This window comes from Pungitius pungitius, chromosome 3, assembly GCF_949316345.1.
Source record: "Pungitius pungitius chromosome 3, fPunPun2.1, whole genome shotgun sequence".
In the NCBI taxonomy this organism is placed as follows: Eukaryota; Metazoa; Chordata; class Actinopteri; order Perciformes; family Gasterosteidae; genus Pungitius; species Pungitius pungitius.
Window position 1 is genome coordinate 1,445,423 of NC_084902.1, and position 19,740 is coordinate 1,465,162.

Here is a 19,740-nt window from a genome sequence, read left to right on the forward strand (position 1 = left end):
CCCCCCCCCCCTTGTGGTCCAGGGGGCCTAACAGAGAGAAGTGGGCCTGTTTGAAGGGGGATTTGAGGCTCCTCGCCGTAGTTTAACACATAAAGGAGTAAAACATAAATCTCATAAAGGAGAAACAAAGCTTGTAAAACAACAAAATAACAACAGTTACAGGTTTATTAACTGGAACAAGTCTTTATTGTTTGGTAACATGACGCCTGTGAAACAACAGCAGCAGCGTTAGTGAGACATGAAGCAAAGAATCATCGTTAAAGCTCAGAAGCTTCACCACAAAACTCACTTTTCACTTTATAAACAGCCTGTTTTTCATTATGTAACTTTTTTTGGACTAAAACATTGTTTTCTTCATATTGTTTTACCAAAAACATTTTAACCACAGACAACAGGTCATCAACAGAATAAGAATAACAATCCAGAAAGTTTGAATTATATATATATATATATATATATATAATATTATTAGTAGTTTTCAGCACGTGACCAATAAACACATCATTTGTTTTTAACTTTTTTTTTTATCTCCACTACTTGAAACTCCATCACATTAAATTCGAAGATCTGAATTTTAATTCAGAGTTGTAGTGCAATAATAACAATATATACCATAAGGAGCTTTGGAATTTTAAAGGAGAAACATGGTTTAATCACAAGAAAATGAAAACAAATCTCGTTAAAGCAAGAAGTTCGCAATGATTATTGGAGCAAATATTTTGTGGTTTAATATGAGAGTCTTTCTTCTTTCTTCTGTTTCACTTCACCACAAATAACAGCTCCATCACAACAAAGAGTCATTAAGGCGAGACGCAGCAACAAGCACCAGGACGCTCCTCCGTGACGCCATGAAGGGGGAATCGAGCACATCAATAGTCAATAAATAGGTGCAACACAGAGGCTTAATGGTTCCGAAATGACGGAAACATCGACTTTTCTTTTACTCACAACGAGACTTCGGTGACGTCAGAATGTCAAACAGCTCGACTCGTCACAAAGAAAGTGCACGTTAGTCTCAAAGCGCCGCGTGTGGACCCTGAACACACCGCGGAGCGATGCCTTCCAACGCTAATCAGAACATTTAGAGCCCAGGTCACGCCAGCAGCTTCTCTGGGTTCCTGGAGAGCGTCCGCAGCAGGCTCCTCTGGAAGTCCTCCTCGGGCAGCTCGGGAACCAGGAACTCCAGCAGGAGGTCCAAGAGGCAGTAGAGCAGGTGTCTGCGGGGAGAGAGGACCGGATAAAGGCCGCGTACACAGCGCTACCAGGGCCCAGCTTCACTATTCAAGGCTCCATGAAGAGTCGAGGTTTGAGGAAGAGCTGCTCACTCCGCTGCAACCAGGTGGACCTCGTTGGAAACTAAACTCTGTGAGGGGGCCTTTGAGTTTACCTGTTAACGTTGGGGTCCTGCAGGGAGTCCAGAGCAGTCTGCCAGCACAGCTTGTACTTCTCTGAACCCAACAGGTCAGAGATCAGATCTGGAGACAGACAATCATAAAACATTGGTTTCTAATGTTCCTGCTCCTTTCGTCACAATAACTTCAATCATTTTATTAATAGAATTGTTTACATAAAGCAACCTCCAATTCTGAAAAGTGAAGTCGAAGCTTCACGTGTTAAAGCTGCATGCTGTGTAGTGACCAGCAGGGGGCGACTCCTCTGCTCCCATTGACGTCTATGAGGAAATGACTCTACTTCTGTGTAGTGACCAGCAGGGAGCGACTCCTCTGCTCCCATAGACGTCTATGAGGAAATGACTACTTCTGTGTAGTGACCAGCAGGGGGCGACTCCTCTGCTCCCATAGACGTCTATGAGGAAATGACTACTTCTGTGTAGTGACCAGCAGGGGGCGACTCCTCTGCTCCCATAGACGTCTATGAGGAAATGACTCTACTTCTGTGTAGTGACCAGCAGGGGGCGACTCCTCTGCTCCCATAGACGTCTATGAGGAAATGACTCTACTTCTGTGTAGTGACCAGCAGGGGGCGACTCCTCTGCTCCCATTGACGTCTATGAGGAAATGACTCTACTTCTGTGTAGTGACCAGCATGGGGCGACTCCTCTGCTCCCATAGACGTCTATGAGGAAATTACTCTACTTCTGTGTAGTGACCAGCAGGGGGCGACTCCTCTGCTCCCATAGACGTCTATGAGGAAATTACTCTACTTCTGTGTAGTGACCAGCAGGGGGCGACTCCGCTGCTCCCATAGACGTCTATGAGGAAATGACTACTTCTGTGTAGTGACCAGCAGGGGGCGACTCCTCTGCTCCCATAGACGTCTATGAGGAAATGACTCTACTTCTGTGTAGTGACCAGCAGGGGGCGACTCCTCTGCTCCCATAGACGTCTATGAGGAAATGACTCTACTTCTGTGTAGTGACCAGCAGGGGGCGACTCCTCTGCTCCCATAGACGTCTATGAGGAAATTACTCTACTTCTCTCTTGATTTATTCCCTCAGTAAACATTGTAAACATGAGTTTATGGTCTCAGTCTCTAGTTTCAAGTTTCAAGTCTCAATACAGCATGATGTTCATTTAGTAAATATTGTGTATTTATCCAAAAGCATAACACTTAGAAGTTTAGAGGTTACAATCTCTAAATCATCTCAGAAATGCTTGTGTTCATTTCTGTATACGCATTGAGGTCCAAGGAGACCTCCACAATGTGTCCTGGTACCTGGTACGAGTCTCATCAGGCAGTGCAAAGCCTGCTGCCGGGTGCTGTCCTTTTGCTGCCGGCTGCGTTCGGGCGGAGGCGCCGTCGGCAGAGCTCCACCCGGCCACACGGACTCCTGGATGACCTGCAGGTACGTCACCCAGTACGAGGTGCACGTCAAGTTGGCCACGCTCACGTCCAGCCATCTGAAAGGCACCGACACACAACACAACAACACATTAGCCCGACCTCGTCACCGGGGGCGACCTGCCAGGTACCTCACATGGAGGTCAAACCCCCGGGTGGAGGTCAAACCCCGGGCCGACCTCCTGACTTTAAGAGGCCGCACGTCGTCCATGTGACCCCAGCTCCAGGGCGGCCCCTCCCTGTGAAGGCTGTCCCACGGGGATTTGAGTGCTTCCTGGCACAGCCTCAACCCCCCTGATTAAGGTCTTGTGATGGGTAAACCTGACGGGCTCAGAGTAGCCGGAACACGTTGACCCTTCTCACTCTGACCAGGAGACATTTGCCACCTGAGGGGGGGGGGACTGGACCAGTGGGTTATTTAAAGCACAAGAAGAGAAGCTATAAAGAACCATGTGTTTGTGGCCTCGTTCAGGTTGTCAAAGGTCGACTGTAACAAAGTTCACAGATGCAGTAAGAGTCGTTGGTCAGAACCTCAGAGCCCCGCTAACAAGAAGCCCCCCTCCTCCCCGGGCCTGGTGTTCTGCTGGGGGGGGGGGGTGGTGAGGGGGCGGGGTCTGTCGCTGTCTATTTATTCGAGTATCTGGTCAATTTGGGGGTATTTTTGGGGTTAATTCTGTACGCGATGTGAGGACGGAGAGATTGTATAGCCATGATTTAGGGCCCATGTGACATGGCGGGCTCCGCCTCCCGCTCGCTATCCTCAGCTGACACACAGCGACTCCCATCTTCTCAAACAACGTCACATTCTCCATTCAGCCCCCAAAATCCCCCCCAAACCCCCTCAGTCACACTTATAGAAACAAGAAGGTCGTTGTTAAAGTCAATTCTGAGCTACGGCGAGCGAACAAAGACCTCGGGGTGCCGGGGGGGGGGGGTATTTCGGTCGAGGTCGTCTCTTCCCCAGCCAGAGACTCAGTAAATCACTCAGAGTTATGAGCGCTGTCACTGTAGACGTTCATCATCCTCTCAACCCTAAAACATCCCTCTCAAACGGAATCTGTAAAAACACAGCATCTCTGGATAAACAGTTTAAGTTCTGAAGCCTAAAGGCTAAAAACATTTCTATAAGCTTCCAAAAAAGCTGAAATGATGAGACATCAGCGACATTTTAAATGACTACTGAAATCTAAAATCAAACGATGATGAAATAACACTAACTGGGGTTTGTGAGTTAATGCTAATTCCTCTTCCTGGCTAACGTTAGCGGACACGCGATGCGTTCAAGCGCTGCTCGGGAAGGATGAACTAAACATTCGTCCAGATGTGTTTGTTGTTGTTCGTTGGCAGTAAATCCACTTGAATGGTTTGAAGTGCACACACGACAAAATGTTTAACTGCAGATATCAATAGTGTGTGTTTTCCCGTAGTGTTGGTCAGCGTGGCCTCCCTCAGAATAACCGGGGGGGGGGGTAAAGACGGAGCGTCTCAAAGCAGCTTCACACGTTGCTGTTGGAATGAGCCGGCTGACAGCGGCTGGTCTGGGATCGGGTTTAATTGAGGGCAGAGACACGGACGACCAGAAATGTTCCAGGCTGCAAAGTTTCCATCTACAGGGGCCTCAAGAAGCCGGTGACCCAGCGAGCTGTTGATAAGACATTTCATTCCACTTGGAATGGAAAGAAGGGGTTTTATAGTAATTCACAGTAGTTTCCACCAGGTGGAACACGTCTCACATTCAGACCTCATTCAGCCATCGCGTCTTTATTTGTGTCCTTTCGTTTTGAACCTTGCTTTTCTCTTTCAATTCTGAAGCCTGAAGGTCAGTGATTGAGCAAAAAAGAGCTGTGACAAGTGCGAGAAGTGACCATATTTGGACTAAGCAGTGATATACACTCACCGGCCACTTTATTAGGTACACCTGTCCAACTGCTCGTTAACACTTAATTTCTAAGCAGCCAATCACATGGCGGCAACTCAGTGCATTTAGGCATGTAGACATTGTCAAGACAATCTCCTGCAGTTCAAACCGAGCATCAGTATGGGGAAGAAAGGTGATTTGAGTGACTTTGAACGTGGCATGATTGTTGGTGCCAGAAGGGCTGGTCTGAGTATTTCAGAAACTGCTAATCTACTGGGATTTTCACGCACAACCATCTCTAGGGTTTACAGAGAATGGTCCGAAAAAGAAAAAACATCCAGTGAGCGGCAGTTCTGTGGGCGGAAATGCCTTGTTGATGCCAGAGGTCAGAGGAGAATGGCCAGACTGGTTCGAGCTGATAGAAGGGCAACAGTGACTCAAATAACCACCCGTTACAACCAAGGTGGGCATAAGAGCATCTCTGAACGCACAGTACGTCGAACTTTGAGGCAGATGGGCTACAGCAGCAGAAGACCACACCGGGTGCCACTCCTTTCAGCTAAGAACAGGAAACTGAGGCTACAATTTGCACAAGCTCATCGAAATTGGACAATAGAAGATTGGAAAAACGTTGCCTGGTCTGATGAGTCTCGATTTCTGCTGCGACATTCGGATGGTAGGGTCAGAATTTGGCGTCTACAACATGAAAGCATGGATCCATCCTGCCTTGTATCAACGGTTCAGGCTGGTGGTGGTGGTCTCATGGTGTGGGGAATATTTTCTTGGCACTCTTTGGGCCCCTTGGTACCAATTGAGCATCGTTGCAACGCCACAGCCTACCTGAGTATTGTTGCTGACCATGTCCATCCCTTTATGACCACAATGTACCCAACTTCTGATGGCTACTTTCAGCAGGATAATGCGCCATGTCATAAAGCTGGAATCATCTCAGACTGGTTTCTTGAACATGACAATGAGTTCGCTGTACTCAAATGGCCTCCACAATCACCAGATCTCAATCCAATAGAGCATCTTTGGGATGTGGTGGAACGGGAGATTCGCATCATGGATGTGCAGCCGACAAATCTGCGGCAACTGTGTGATGCCATCATGTCAATATGGACCAAACTCCCTGAGGAATGCTTCCAGCACCTTGTTGAATCTATGCAACGAAGAATTGAGGCAGTTCTGAAGGCAAAAGGGGGTTCAACCCGTTACTAGCATGGGGTACCTAATAAAGTGGCCGGTGAGTGTATATGTCTCTGGTAGAGTCATGCTCATTTTAAATGGGAGGCCAATGTTTTTAGGGAGGTCCCAGTCCCTTCTAACCACCATATGGACATTTGTACCCTATTTGAAGACATGTCTCACAAGGCGTTGCTGGAACCTTTAGAAGAACCTTTTTCCATGTGACATTTAGAAAGAAATACTGAAACGTGACCTCAAACTGCAGGGGTTCAGAAATACACCATCGTTACTCTCGGCGACGAGGTGAGCAGCTGAGATTCCCACCGTTTACCCCCCCCCCCCCCCCAGTTCTCATTAAAACCGTGTACATGCTCTCTTCATTGAAATTGTTTAATTGGTCGGCGTATACGTCGGCACGCGGTGGTTGCCTAGCAACAATAAATCAATAAAAAAGGGTGATCGGATCAGGCAACAAAAAGCATGTCAATGAGCCTCGTGGGATCAGAGGTCTTCACCCAACTGTGTGATGTGTCTCTGTGCACAACCCCCCCCCCCCCCCCGGACCCCTCCCTGATCACACACCGCTGTGTTGGGGCTCAGAGCTCAAGTTAATTAGCCTCAGGGAGGTACACACACACACACACACACAGTCTGGTGGAGTCTCAGCATTATTTCTTCCATGTTTTCCAGCTCCTCACAGCTTAAATAAAAGCAGACATTGAAGCGCTGATGGGTGTCAGCGGCGTGCGCTCAGACCGCGTAGAAGTGCACGTGGTCGCTGTGACACTCTGGCTTGTATTTGACTGAGGAGTAAGATGGAGATGCCTTAAAATAGCAGCTCAGCTAGTTAGCTTTAACGTCTACTTTTCATTTGTCAGATTCAAACTTACTTCTATTAAGAAGAACATTATTTATGCGAGATCTTTTTGTGAAAGTTGCACAAACAAACTAATTCCTTCTCTTTCATCTAAAGATATGAAAACGACCAAAGATTCACCGGCCGACTTCTCAACGAGATGCTTTTCATTTGCATCTCGTTGCATCCATCCATCGATCGATCGATCGATCAGCCGCTTTGTGCTCGATCACAAGCCCCACAGGAAGTCCCGTGGCGCCGGCTCCACCGATCCGACGGACGGCCGGGCCCCCCGCCAAGAACCCCGCCGACACGCTGGTTGGGAGCAGCGTGACAGGTTGGTCCTGAGCTCAAAATAAGCCCGAGAAACGACGAGAAGAGGACAATCAGGAGGACATATTGTCTTTCACGGGGGGGAGGATTTCGTGGCCTCATAACTCGACCTAAATGAAGACAACCGGAGGGACGTCGAGGGACGTTTCAGCCCCCCGGCGCCGTGGAGACGGTGACATCGGTCCGAGGGAATCGGAGAGCAACTGCAGACGATCAGCGGCTATTAGCCGGTAACAGGAGACAATATTGACGTTTCACAGACCGCCGTGCATGCTGGGAAATTCCATTCTATAAAAGGAACTTGTTAGTAACTTGATTGTTTCACTCGCCAACCACGCGTCTTAAATTAATCACATGCCAGTCAATGTCATTAGTATCAGTTTATAAACAGTAGAAGCATCTAATGGGGGGGGGGGGGGGGGGGGGGCCCTTAAACCATTTATGCTAGGTAACTAGCTACATTTTACAGAATACACTTGAACACATCAAAACAGGGTTATAGTGTTCTCATTCTGAGCAGAGCCTGAACTGCGGGTTCAGTTTGGCGGTTAGCTGCTAACGTTGCTAACTCTTCCTCCAATGGGTTTGCTTTGTATTAATACGGCGCTCATAGGGAGTCAAAACAAAAGATGGCGTCATGACGACAGAAGGGAGGAACACGTGGAGCCCCTGAACTCTCCAACAAATTTTAAACTTTTCTCATGACATTTTTTAATAAACAAATTATCCTTTTTTGTTTGAAAAATAATACAATTTTGGACCTAAAATATTTTTATATATATAACGTTTTTTTTTTTTTTTTTTTTTTTACATTTTGAGCTTATTGTTTTGACTAATTATTCCATGATGATTTATACATGTAGAGAATTTTTTGAAAAATAAATTCAACCCAATCTTTAAAAACATTTTTCTCCAGGGCATTTTATGTATGTAAAATATTTATTTTCCAAATTGCTTTGATTTTCTGATTTGCAGTTTGGATCGTCACCAACTAACAAGGCAGCAAAAATGAACTTCATGAGGTTTCTCCTTTTCTATAAACACACACACACACACACATATATGGACTCCTGCATCCAGATGTATTTTCCATCCACAACAGCAGACGAGATTCATCTTAAACTTTCCAGTCCATAAAAAAAACTCCATCTCCTGAACCAGGGCCTCTTCTTGGAGCCCATTTATAGGAGCAGAGAGAGACGGCGTTTCCAGACAGAGTGTGTCTGTCTCACACACACACACACACACACACACACACACACACACACACACACACACACACACACACACACACACACACACACACACACACACACACACACACACACACACCCCTTTCAATCTAAATGAGTCTTGAACCAGACTCGTCTCATTTGGCTACACTTGTTTAGCTTGTCATTTGTGTTTATTACCGGATTATTAACGGCATGTGAAATAATCGGGGACCAAACGGCCCCAGACAGGAGAGACGGATGCTAAGCTAACGCGGCTAGGAGCAGCGTGCGCAGTGAACAAACCCAAATAAAGGCCGACACTCTGCGTGGATTCCTGTCTACGATGACGACTCACATAGACAGCCAGGAACCTCTCCCCCAGGGACCATGTGTTCTCATGCGCTGACCTTGCTGAGTCCACAGATTAAGCCCCCCCCCAAAAAAATTCTCTGCAGGGGTTTCCATCAGCTCTGTGCTGCAGAAAGAGCTCGTAAAAACCTTCTTACAGAGTCATTCAGGGTCAGAAGGGAGACAAAGACCATTTGTTTTACTTGTAGGTGTTGTTATATTTAATGTGATCACTCACTGAGCCCATAGGGGGGGGGGGGGGTCACCTACAGTTTAGTCTCTGGAGAGATTACACCAACTAAACATCTAAACTAAACATAACGTTCTCTGTCTCTGCCCTTATTCCACATCGACACAATATTCCTACTCATCTGTTGACACAGAAAGAGGAAGATGAAGAGTCCAATAATGCTCCTGGTTGCAGCTATAGAGATGCACGTACAGGTATATTCTGCCAGGAGCCAGGAGGTTGGCTGTTACCTGTCGATGAGCGTGCCGAACAGCAGCCGGATGCTCCTCTGGAAGTTCTCTGTGCAGAGCCAGCTCCACTGCTCCTCCACCAGCACGCACAGGAGGTTCAGGGCCACCTCGGCCAGCACCGCCTCATCTGCACAAGAAGAAGAAGCAGAAGACGCGTGCTGAGCATCCAGCGTCACCTCACGTCATTCATTCACCAGCACTGCCCCCTGGTGGTAAGAAGCTGCAGGTTTAACAGCTCACGATCATTTTAGGAAATGTGAATGGACCTGATCATCCACGACCCACCCACACCTGGTGGTAAGGTAAAGTCTACCCCCCCCCTCCCCGTCCTGTTCTCACCAGCTTCCTGCCTGTTGTCGCCCTTCAGTACTCTGAATCCTCTGGTCTGCGGAGCGTCCTCCCCCCCCAACAACGCTGGGACGGAAGTCTTCTCTTGCTCAGCGATGAAGGCCTGAAGGTCTCCCAGTGACATCCCGTTGAACACCTTAACGAGTAAGACACCTTAACGAGTAAGACACCTTAACGATAAGACACCTTAACGATAAGACACCTTAACGATAAGACACCTTAACGAGTAAGACACCTTAATGATAAGACACCTTAACGAGTAAGACACCTTAATGATAAGACACCTTAATGATAAGACACCTTAACGAGTAAGACACCTTAATGATAAGACACCTTAATGATAAGACACCTTAACGAGTATAAACACTTAATACGGTAAAAGCCCTTAACGAGCCCCGTGGTGTTTTCTCACCGTGCTGGTCGGCTCCAGGCTGAAGAGAAGCGGCGCTCTCGTGTCCGACCCGTTCATGAAGGGGACGTTTTTATTGGAGAACTTCAGACGAGACCTGAGGATCAAACAGACTAAATCAATCAATCAGACCAACAGCTGTCCCTTCTCTCACAGCGAACTATGCTTCTCTTTCGGAGGGGGGCTTCAGTCCAGAGCAGGAGATCAAGAACGAAGGAGCAGACGATGAAAACGCACTGCTTCATGGTCCATTATGGAAGTGTCAATCTCACTTAGCCCCGCCCTAAAGCATCTCCTGCTTTATGGTCTGTTTGACTCTAAATGGACCATCAATCACTAAATGAACATCATGCTGCATTGAAGAAGACTTGAAACTAGAGACTGAGACCATAAACTCATGTTTACAATGTTTACTGAGGGAATAAATCTAAATAAATTCTGTGGTCACTACACAGAATGCAGCTTTACCTCATGAAGATCTGCTTTATGTAAACAATTCGATTAATAAAATTGAAGTTATTGTGACGGAGGAACAGGAAATTACAAACCGATTGTTTCATGGTTATCTGATCTCAGTAGAGTCGTTTTCTCATAGACTTAAGTCACACCTGCTCTTCTTGTCGATACTTATTCTGGCTCCATCCACCTCAGAGTCGTTGTCCTCCGTCGGGCTCTGAGGTTCTGAGCGAGGAAACGCCGTCTTCAGGGTGTCCACGATGGCGTTCACCATGATCTAAAAACACACACACACACACACACAGTGTGAGATCCTCCTCCTGGCATCTCTCAATCAGAGAGGAGACAGGTATTGAAGGTGTTCATCTAGAGATCTTTGATTCCTTGTATAAGGAAACAAAATCTGTGTATGAATATGTGTTGCTACACTGTTAGCGTAGCGTAGCACTAATCCACCCAGACTCCATCCAGACAAAGAGCATTTCAAAGGCTTTGAATTAACTGTTAACAGGTGACAAGGAGGTGTTTGTGACGTGGGGGGGTTGTTGGTTCAGACCTTGTCGATGCGCGACACGATGAAAGGCTTCTTGACAAACGCGATCCTGGCGTCGGTGTTGAGGGCCAAGAACTCCTGCATCTCTTCGCTGTTGGCCACTTCAGGGACGGCACACAGTTGCTGAGAGAGAAGAAGAGAGAGAGAGAGAGCTGGTGGACGATCCAAAGAGAAGCTTCAGAATGAAACCAAGCGGGCGGAGTGTGGACCTTCAGGAAGGTCTCCAGGAGCCCCTTCCTGGCTTCTATCTTGTCGCTGTCCATGTTTCCAAACGGCATGTCGGGGAAAATCTTCTTTGGACCTTTGACAGCTGAAACGTTTAAAGGGTTCAGAATCAAATTGGATCTTCAGGTTGTTGGTGGACCCTAACCCCCCCCATCCCCCCCATCCCCCCCCCCCCATCCTCACCTTTGATGAGTCTGCGCAGCTCGTTCTTTTCTTCCAGCCGGGTCTGCAGGTTGAGGAACTCGCTGTAGCGCCGGTTCACCGTGTGGAACGCCACCTGCTGGACGGCCGGAGGATCCTCGCCCCCCGCCGGCGAGAACTCGGCGTCCTCCGAGCCCGGGGGGGCGCTGCCCGGGGTCTCGCAGCCCATGGCCGTCTCGTACTGAAGAACAGCACAAAGTGACCCGGTATGAGTGTGAGACAAAGGTGGACGGCCTGAATGTCGACCTGCAGCAGCTCTGATGTTTAAATGCTTAGATGTTTAAATGCAGGGGTCCAAATCTCCCTTTTAGTAGATACGTTATGGTGAAAGGTTTATTTTATCTTGCATTAGGTGACCTTTCCTTTTCCTCTGGGCAGGTGAGCGAGGACCTGATGGAGGCGCTGCGTACCTTGATGGTGTAAAGGGTGTAGGGGTGCGAGCCGGTGCCTCGGTGCTCCTTGGCGGTGATGGTGCCGGTGATTCGGAGGTTCTGGATGACGACGGGCCCGTCGGGGCTGATCAGCGGCTCGAAGCTGAACGTGGCCAAAGGGGAGGAGCTCTGCGGCGGGCTGACCACACTCAGCTCGTTGTGCTCCACCCCCAGGAGGAGCTCCCGGGCCGGGTTCCCCGCGGGGGAAGCCTCCCTGTGAAGGTCCCGGAGGCCCCCGTTCAGCTGCCCCACCGGCTCAGAGTTCACCAGGACTCTGGGACAGTCGCCGTCGGGCTCCTCCGGGTCCACGCCGTCCCTCCCGTCGAAGGCCAGGACCAGAGAGTCGATGGAGCCTCGCTTGTAGTCCGCCGAGGGGGAGTCCAGGTCCGAGTCGGTCTCCTGGTAGAAAGGGTTCGACTTGCCGTAGTGCCCCAAAAAGGGCGGCGCCGGCTCCTCCTCCTCGGCGTTGCTCTGCGGACCATCGTGCTCGTCGTGGTCGATCACGTCGTAGGCGGCGAGCTCGGGCGTCCCAGCCTCACTGACCGTTTCTCTCGGAGGAGGAGCCTCGCCATCCGTCTGCGGCGTTTGTTCCTCTCGCAGCAGAGCGAGCTCCGGCTCGACGGGCGACGGCGACGGCGTTGTGGGACCCGGCGGAGTCGACGGCGCCGCCGCCGCCGGCTCCCGCTCGCCGAATATTTCGATCAGGAGGCCGTTCAGCCAGTCGGGGTCGGACAGCTTGGCGATCAGCGGGAGCAGCACGTTGCAGGTGATGAGCTCCCCGACCACGAAGCGGCCCGTGCGGCTCTCCAGGTGTGGCGAGGGCACCAGCACGTGGAGCAGCAGATCCACCACCGCTCTGGTGTAGTTGACTTGCACGCCGGCGGCGTCGCAGTCGCCGCAACTGGCGGCCGGGTGAGGCGCGGTAACCACGGAGTAGGCCAGCCACAGGCGCTCGCCCTCGCCGCTCCACGTGGCCGCGGGGGGGTGCGGCCGCTCGGACGCCATCTCCTTGGCTCTGATGTAATCCTGCAGGTGGCCGCCGAACAGATCCAGGATCCTCAGGGTCAGCTCCTGAGATGGATGCAAAGGTTCCACATGTTTACAATGTTTACTGAGGGAATAAATCCAGAGAGAAGTAGAGTCATTTCCTCATTGACGTCTATGGGAGCAGAGGAGTCGCCCCCTGCTGGTCACTACACAGAAGTAGAGTCATTTCCTCATAGACGTCTATGGGAGCAGAGGAGTCGCCCCCTGCTGGTATTTTACAGACACAGAACTGACATTGAAGTGTTAGATGACTTCAGAAAGGTCACACAAAGTGTCTTTGATCTGAATACCTTCCTGTCCAGCTGCCTCGCGCGGCTCTTCAGCTCCATGGCCATGGAGATCATGGCCTCTTGAACCTCCGTCTCAAAGCCACTCTCCGAGGACACAGTGGAGAACCAGGAGGTGACAAAGTCCCTGATGATTTTCCTCACCGTGTTGTGGATCTCCCGGTCCAGGTCACACTCGTCCTCCACGGACGGTTCAAGCTGAAGTAAAGCATAAGTGTTTCATACGGGAAGAAAGGAAAACATTATCTTGTCCCAGAAAACCAATAAAACCTTCACGCCCATGTCTATAAACTCAGTCAAACGTACACTCACCTGCTCCAGGGTGATGAACCTCTCCAGGTGAACCACGCTGTTGGACTCCAGGACGGCCTGTGAGCCGAGCCAGCCGCCGAGCACCACCAGCAGGCTGGTGAACACGCACAGCAGCCAGATGTTGACCAGCAGGTGGAACAGCAGCAGCCAGGCCAGCACCACCCCGACGCCCAGCAGGCTCTTCTGCCCCAGCACCTCAGCCATGGCGCTGCGGAGGCCACCCGGCGGCGTCAGGGCCCCGGGCGGCGGCGAGGAGTCGGTGCCTTCCGGAGCCGCGTCACACCTGAAAAAGACAAAAAAGGACTACAGAGATCAGCCACTACGTCAAATAAAAGGCCCGAGTGTCGTTGCATCAGAACTAAAGAGTAAAAAGATCAATGACCTCAGATTTCCTGTAGTATTTATACAGGTTTCCAGGTGCTTCATTTCAAGCTAGTAATCCTAAATCAACCACCAATCCTGCTTGTTAGACGCCAGTATAGTTAAACAGGTGTAGTACTTGGAATATAACATATTATTTTAATATAACACGGTTACAACGTGACGTGCTTTAAGGAGCGTTGCAACTTCATTACATGCAACTAAAGAACCCGGAGCCATGGATCTCAGCACAGTCATCTACTGTATGATTAAGATGATGTCTTAAGACGTCCTCCTTCTACGCCATCCATGGTTAACTAGACGAAAGAGGAGGCTTAGTGGTCGAAATATTAACCACCTAAAAGCTTTTTGGTGAACTGCCTCAATGCCGAAATAAAGGAAATATCCGAAGCAAGAGGAAAACCGTAGCGCGTTTAATAGTGAACGTTCCTGGCTGGAGGCACGGCGCGTTGGGCTAGCTACAGCTAGCATAGCTAGCATAGATAGCTACAGCTAACAGAGCACGTCGCGTGCACAGCGCACCATTGAACGTGACGTCATTTCACAAAAGGATATGCTCTTAGAAGAAATGACATTAAAGATCAATATGTTTAACCTGCTCGCGCTGCCATGGCACGGGGCGGTGGGTGACATGAGCGCCTCTGTGACGACAGCCTCGGCTGCTTTGTTTACTTCCGGTATGGTGACGTCAGTGGCTCCGACGCGCCCTTAATGCTTTGGAAGGTATAGATACAGCTTTTTGCTTTACACCTGAGGAGTTTGTCTCTAACATTTAATTGACCAAATACATTCGTCTTTATACACCTGAAACGTTTATTTTTTCTTGCTGCAGGTCAGTCGAGGGAATGCGAGTTTTAACACCTTCCTCTCCGCCTCTTTTTCTCCATCTCTACACTCTGCAGACCCAACACTTCACAGCTGAACCCCCCCTCAGACTAATCACACGTAACATGGCCGACATTACTCAGTTCAGCGACCTCAGTGTTTTCATGCAGACTGACATAAACCCTAACCCCGCGACCTCCCCTCACGCCGCATCGCTCCATCGCCTGGTGACGTAGCGCCTCACCTCGACAGGTAGAGTCTGTCTCCGGTGGAGTCAACTGGGAAAGACATGCCACTCATTACCAGTTACTCAGCAACCAGCTCACGAAAAATGACACGAATCTGTTTAGTGAGAATAAAATGTAACTCTTCTTTATTCGAGTAACCGGTCGTATTCGGACACAACAAAGATTCTGTGGATCTTCGGCTTTTATTTACGTGAAGACGTTTTATCGTCTGCTCCAGACAGATATCACACGTCTTTTTACGGGGAAGCTGCCAAAAACTATTCCAATACACCAAAAAACACAGGACGTTTGTGATGGAAAGACTCGTAGTTGAGTGTGAAGCGTTCCGGGTCCCGAGCTGCGTCGGCTGGGATATTGAGAGAAGATGGAGGAGACGAGGTCTGCTGATGACCGTTAATCTGATTTGTTCAGTGTGGTTGACTCTCGAGCCGGTGTGGGAAAATATTTGCCTGGAGGCCCCCGAGGAGCCACACAGTCCGCCCCATTGAGAGGGCGGCGGCCTTTCCTTTTAAACCTTCCTGCAGGCGTTGGAAGCCGGTCCTCGGCCATGCATCGGCTCGCCGCCACCTACGACACGTTCCCTCTGACACGGGTGAGTCCGTCCGCTCGGCTCCTGCCAACGAGCAGCCATCCGCGCACATTATTTATGCGCTTTTAGAAAGGAAAGCCAGGTTTGAACCAGCTGTCTTTGTATATATTAGTTATTTCCCTCTGTGTGGTGTTATCCATCTATTCGACACAGTTAGTCGTGTTCACACCAAATTCAATGTATCTTCTCACGCGTTTTTGGAGAAGAAAACGGTTTTGAACTGAAGACGTTCTGATGTGTGTCGTTATTTTATTGTTCAGCTCGTCATGATAATACATTTTATTTTGGAAGGTTTCCTGCTCTTCTGACGGTCGAGGGAGGAAACCGTGGAGCTCTGTTCTCAAGATGATCCCTCACGTGTGCAAGATCTGTGAGTATGAGAATCAATTAGTGTGAAAATCAGTTGTGTTTGTAAAAGACGATGAAACTGGAAGGTGGTCCCTTAGTTCTAACTAATGTAATAACAATAAAAATGTTCATAATAATCTGTATTTATATTCCATACTTCAGACTACTTAGCTGTAAATGTAAAAAATAAATGAAATGAAAACTTTTTATAAGTGGCTCAACGTGGACCCCCTAAAGTTCTCCTGTGACTACGTGTTGAGCTCCTGTTTAAGAATGGGTGAGTGAATGAGTGAGTGAATGGGTGTTAATGGGTGAGTGAATGAGTGAGTGAATGGGTGTTAATGGGTGAGTGAATGGGTGAGTGAATAAGTGAGTGAATGGGTGTTAATGGGTGAGTGAATGGGTGAGTGAATGAGTGAGTGAATGGGTGTTAATGGGTGAGTGAATGAGTGAGTGAATGAGTGAGTGAATGGGTGTTAATGGGTGAGTGAATGGGTGAGTGAATGAGTGAGTGAATGGGTGTTAATGGGTGAGTGAATGAGTGAGTGAATGAGTGAGTGAATGGGTGTTAATGGGTGAGTGAATGGGTGAGTGAATGAGTGAGTGAATGGGTGTTAATGGGTGAGTGAATGGGTGAGTGAATGAGTGAGTGAATGGGTGTTAATGGGTGAGTGAATGAGTGAGTGAATGAGTGAGTGAATGGGTGTTAATGGGTGAGTGAATGGGTGAGTGAATGAGTGAGTGAATGGGTGAGTGAATGGGTGAGTGAATGGGTGAGTGAATGAGTGAGTGAATGGGAATGAGTGTCGACAGGCAGCGATGACGCCCTTTGAGCGCTCCAGGGACCAGAAGGCCGGTGCACTGACCCCCCCCCCCCCCCCCTCTGTCAGTCCCTCTGGTTCTGGTCGGGCTGGTGGTGTTCGCCGTGAGTGGGATCTTTGCGGACCCCCTGAACGAGTGTCTGCAGGACGCAGACTACGGCGAGCTCCTGGACCTCGTGGTCAAAGGCCTCCCCGCCTCCAAGACGCCCAGCCACATCGCCGTCATCGGGGGGGGCGTCGCCGGTCTGACCGCCGCCAAGCTCCTGGAAGACGCCGGACACACGGTAAATAAGACCATGGTTGGAGGCGTCAGACGTGCCTTGTTTTTGATTAAAAGTACAAGACTTTTGTGGACAACAAAGGTGACCATCGTGGAAGCCAGCAGCCGCATCGGAGGACGGGTGGAGACCTTCAGGGACAGCAGAGACGGCTGGTACGCAGAAGTGGGCGCCATGAGGATCCCCAGCTTCCACAAGTGAGTGAAGACCACGGAATAGAACTAGAATATATGGTTGAAGAAAAGATTGGGATTTGGGTCCTAATAACTAGTGACCAATGTTTCACACATGACACGAACACCGGTTTCCAAGAACCAACCGACCCGACCCCCCGGTCACACTTCCTGCTTCATGATGACCTGGAAGTGTATGTTGCTCAGGGTTGTGTTTGTTGGCAAAGACCTACAGACCATCGGCTCGACCGTTTCAGCACCTCTGTGCTAGTTCTTTCAGTTTTTCCAGCCTGCTGCTCTGCTGGTTCAGCTGCACAGCTGGTAGGGCCCCAAAACAGAGCTAAAAGGGAATCAGCACGTCGGCCCCCGGGAAGAAGATCGATGACGACACCACGCTCTATTCCACAGGATTCTGCTCTCCTTCGCCTCCAAGCTACAGGTTCCCCTAAACCCCTTCATCCAGCACGACGTCAACACCTACTACCTGATCAACGGCGTGCGCCACAAGACGGGCGCCGTGGGCGACGCCCCCAACCTGCTGAACTACAGCCTGAGCGAAGGCGAGAGGGGGAAGTCGGCCGCTCAGCTCTTCAGTCAGACGCTCTGGAAGGTTTGTGCGTTGTGGTTGTTAGGGGGGGGTTCCGGGGGGTAGGGTTGCGGTTCTGATTGTGACCTGGGTGCAGGTGCAGGACGACCTCAAGGCCGTCGGCTGCAGAGCAATGATGGATAAGTACGACTCCTACACAGTGAAGGTATTTACTCCTCAACGTTGCCGGGCTTGTGGTTTGAGTCTGAATATTTTCACAGTTTGGCCTTGGACTGTTGGCAGGAATACCTGGTGAAGGTGGGCAATCTGAGTCGTGGTGCCCTGAGGATGATCGGAGACGTCCTGAACGAAAACAGCCTCTTCTACACGTCACTGATAGAGATGTTGTACATTCAGGCAGACATCAGCGACGGCACGGAGTGAGAGACATTCATTTTGCTGTGATGTCACGGAAGCACAAGTCAAAGCTGCATTCTGTGTAGTGACCAGCAGGGGGCGACTCCTCTGCTCCCATAGACGTCTATGAGGAAATGACTCTACTTCTCTCTTGATTTAATCCCTCAGTAAACATTGTAAACATGAGTTTATGGTCTCAGTCTCTAGTTTCAAGTCTTCTTCAATGCAGCATGATGTTCATTTAGTGAATGATGGTCCATTTAGAGTCAAACAGACCATGAAGCAGGGCTGGACCATAAACGATTTACATAGTTTCCTTATTTATGAACACATCTATTGTGTCATCTATTTTCTCCCAGGTACTTTGAGGTGTCTGACGGTTTTGATCACCTCCCGCGGGCTTTACACCAGACGTTAAACGCCACCACCCTCTTCAGCTCCAAGGTCAAGCGGATCAATCAGACAGGCGGCGGCGTGACGGTGACGTACCAGGACGGGCGTGGCTCGGGCGCGCTGACCGACCTGGTGGCGGACTACGCCCTGGTCACGACTTCGGCCAAGGCGGCCGTCTTCATCGACTTCCAGCCGCCTCTCTCCGCGGACAAGATGGAGGCCCTGCGCTCGGTCCACTACGCCAGCTCCACCAAGGTCATCCTCAGCTTCGCCGAGCGCTTCTGGGAGAAGGAAGGCATCAGAGGAGGCAAGAGCATCACGGACCGGCCGTCGCGCTTCGTCTTCTACCCCAGCCACGGCTTCCGGGGCACGGCGGCGGGGGCCCTGCTGGCCTCCTACACCTGCTCCGACGACTCCACCCTCTTCCAGGGCCTGAGCGAGGAGGAGCTGATGGCCGTGGTGCTGGAGGACTTGGCCAAGATCCACGGGGAGCACATCAGGCCCCTGTGGACGGGGGGCCTGGTGAAGAAGTGGGGCCTGGATCCGTACAGCCTGGGGGCCTTCGCCCTGTTCACGCCCTACCAGCAGGGCCAGTACGCCGCCGAGCTGTTCCAGAGCGAGGGCCGGGTGCACTTCGCCGGGGAACACACCGCCACGCCGCACGGCTGGATCGAAACCGCCATGAAGTCGGCACTCAGGGCGGCGAGGAACATCAACGCGCTCGCGGTGTAGGCGGTGAGCAGAGGAGAACATCTCGTGGGGTCCGTCCCACCCGCCGGTCCAGTGGCACATGTCATTTTTAGCATCTTTGTGTTTTGTACATATTCATTGAGGCGTAAAGGCTCCACTGTTCCACGATGCATGCAGAGGAAGCGCCGTGATTTTAACACAATGAGTTTATCTCAGCACTGGTGATTCCGCTGATTGCTTTTTTACATTTTAGACTCTTCATTGTTTGTCAGATAATTGTGAAGAAAAAGTGTCCAAGAGTCAAAGATTGTGTTCTGATTTGTTTGTTTATTCCAAAATGGCATAATTTAACGTAAGTTATTTCATTACTCTATCAATGTTTGTTTTTTTCTTTCAATTGACTATAACAAATAGTTGACTGTTAAAACAATATTTACATATTAATGTGTTTAATAAAGAAAACCACTTTGGTTTTAGCAGCTTTAAGAAAACTGAAATGATTGTTCTTCAGAATATATGTATTACTTGACTTCCTTCTATAGAGGGTTTGTACAAAAGTAATAAAGTGGTCAATACATGGAATCTAAAGGGTTACAGTTAATTAGTTCCTCAAAGTAATGATCCGTGCTCTTTGTAAATCTTTTAGTCATTGAGCACAGGGGAGTCACACGAGTTCATGCAAACGTGCTGACGCAGTGAGACA

At 49.7% G+C, this 19,740-nt stretch overlaps 2 protein-coding genes across 2 annotated transcripts; one reads left to right on the forward strand and one right to left on the reverse strand.

The window, feature by feature from the left end:
* Positions 1–163: 163 nt before the first annotated feature.
* snx19b (sorting nexin 19b) lies at positions 164–14,429 on the reverse strand. The gene is made up of 14 exons (XM_062561009.1): positions 14,325–14,429; positions 13,349–13,631; positions 13,040–13,234; positions 11,682–12,773; positions 11,254–11,452; positions 11,055–11,155; positions 10,849–10,968; positions 10,445–10,569; positions 9,840–9,933; positions 9,419–9,563; positions 9,080–9,206; positions 2,677–2,861; positions 1,388–1,475; positions 164–1,217 (listed from the first exon to the last, which is right to left on the reverse strand). The coding sequence occupies exons 1-14, from the start codon at positions 14,360–14,362 to the stop codon at positions 1,094–1,096; spliced, it is 2,916 nt and encodes a 971-aa protein (XP_062416993.1). The 5' UTR covers positions 14,363–14,429; the 3' UTR covers positions 164–1,093.
* Positions 14,358–19,498, forward strand: il4i1 (interleukin 4 induced 1). Its single transcript, XM_062561010.1, has 9 exons — positions 14,358–14,452; positions 14,632–15,394; positions 15,683–15,761; positions 16,630–16,844; positions 16,923–17,035; positions 17,420–17,621; positions 17,695–17,763; positions 17,841–17,977; positions 18,314–19,498. The coding sequence occupies exons 2-9, from the start codon at positions 15,350–15,352 to the stop codon at positions 19,077–19,079; spliced, it is 1,626 nt and encodes a 541-aa protein (XP_062416994.1). The 5' UTR covers positions 14,358–14,452; positions 14,632–15,349; the 3' UTR covers positions 19,080–19,498.
* Positions 19,499–19,740: the final 242 nt, after the last annotated feature.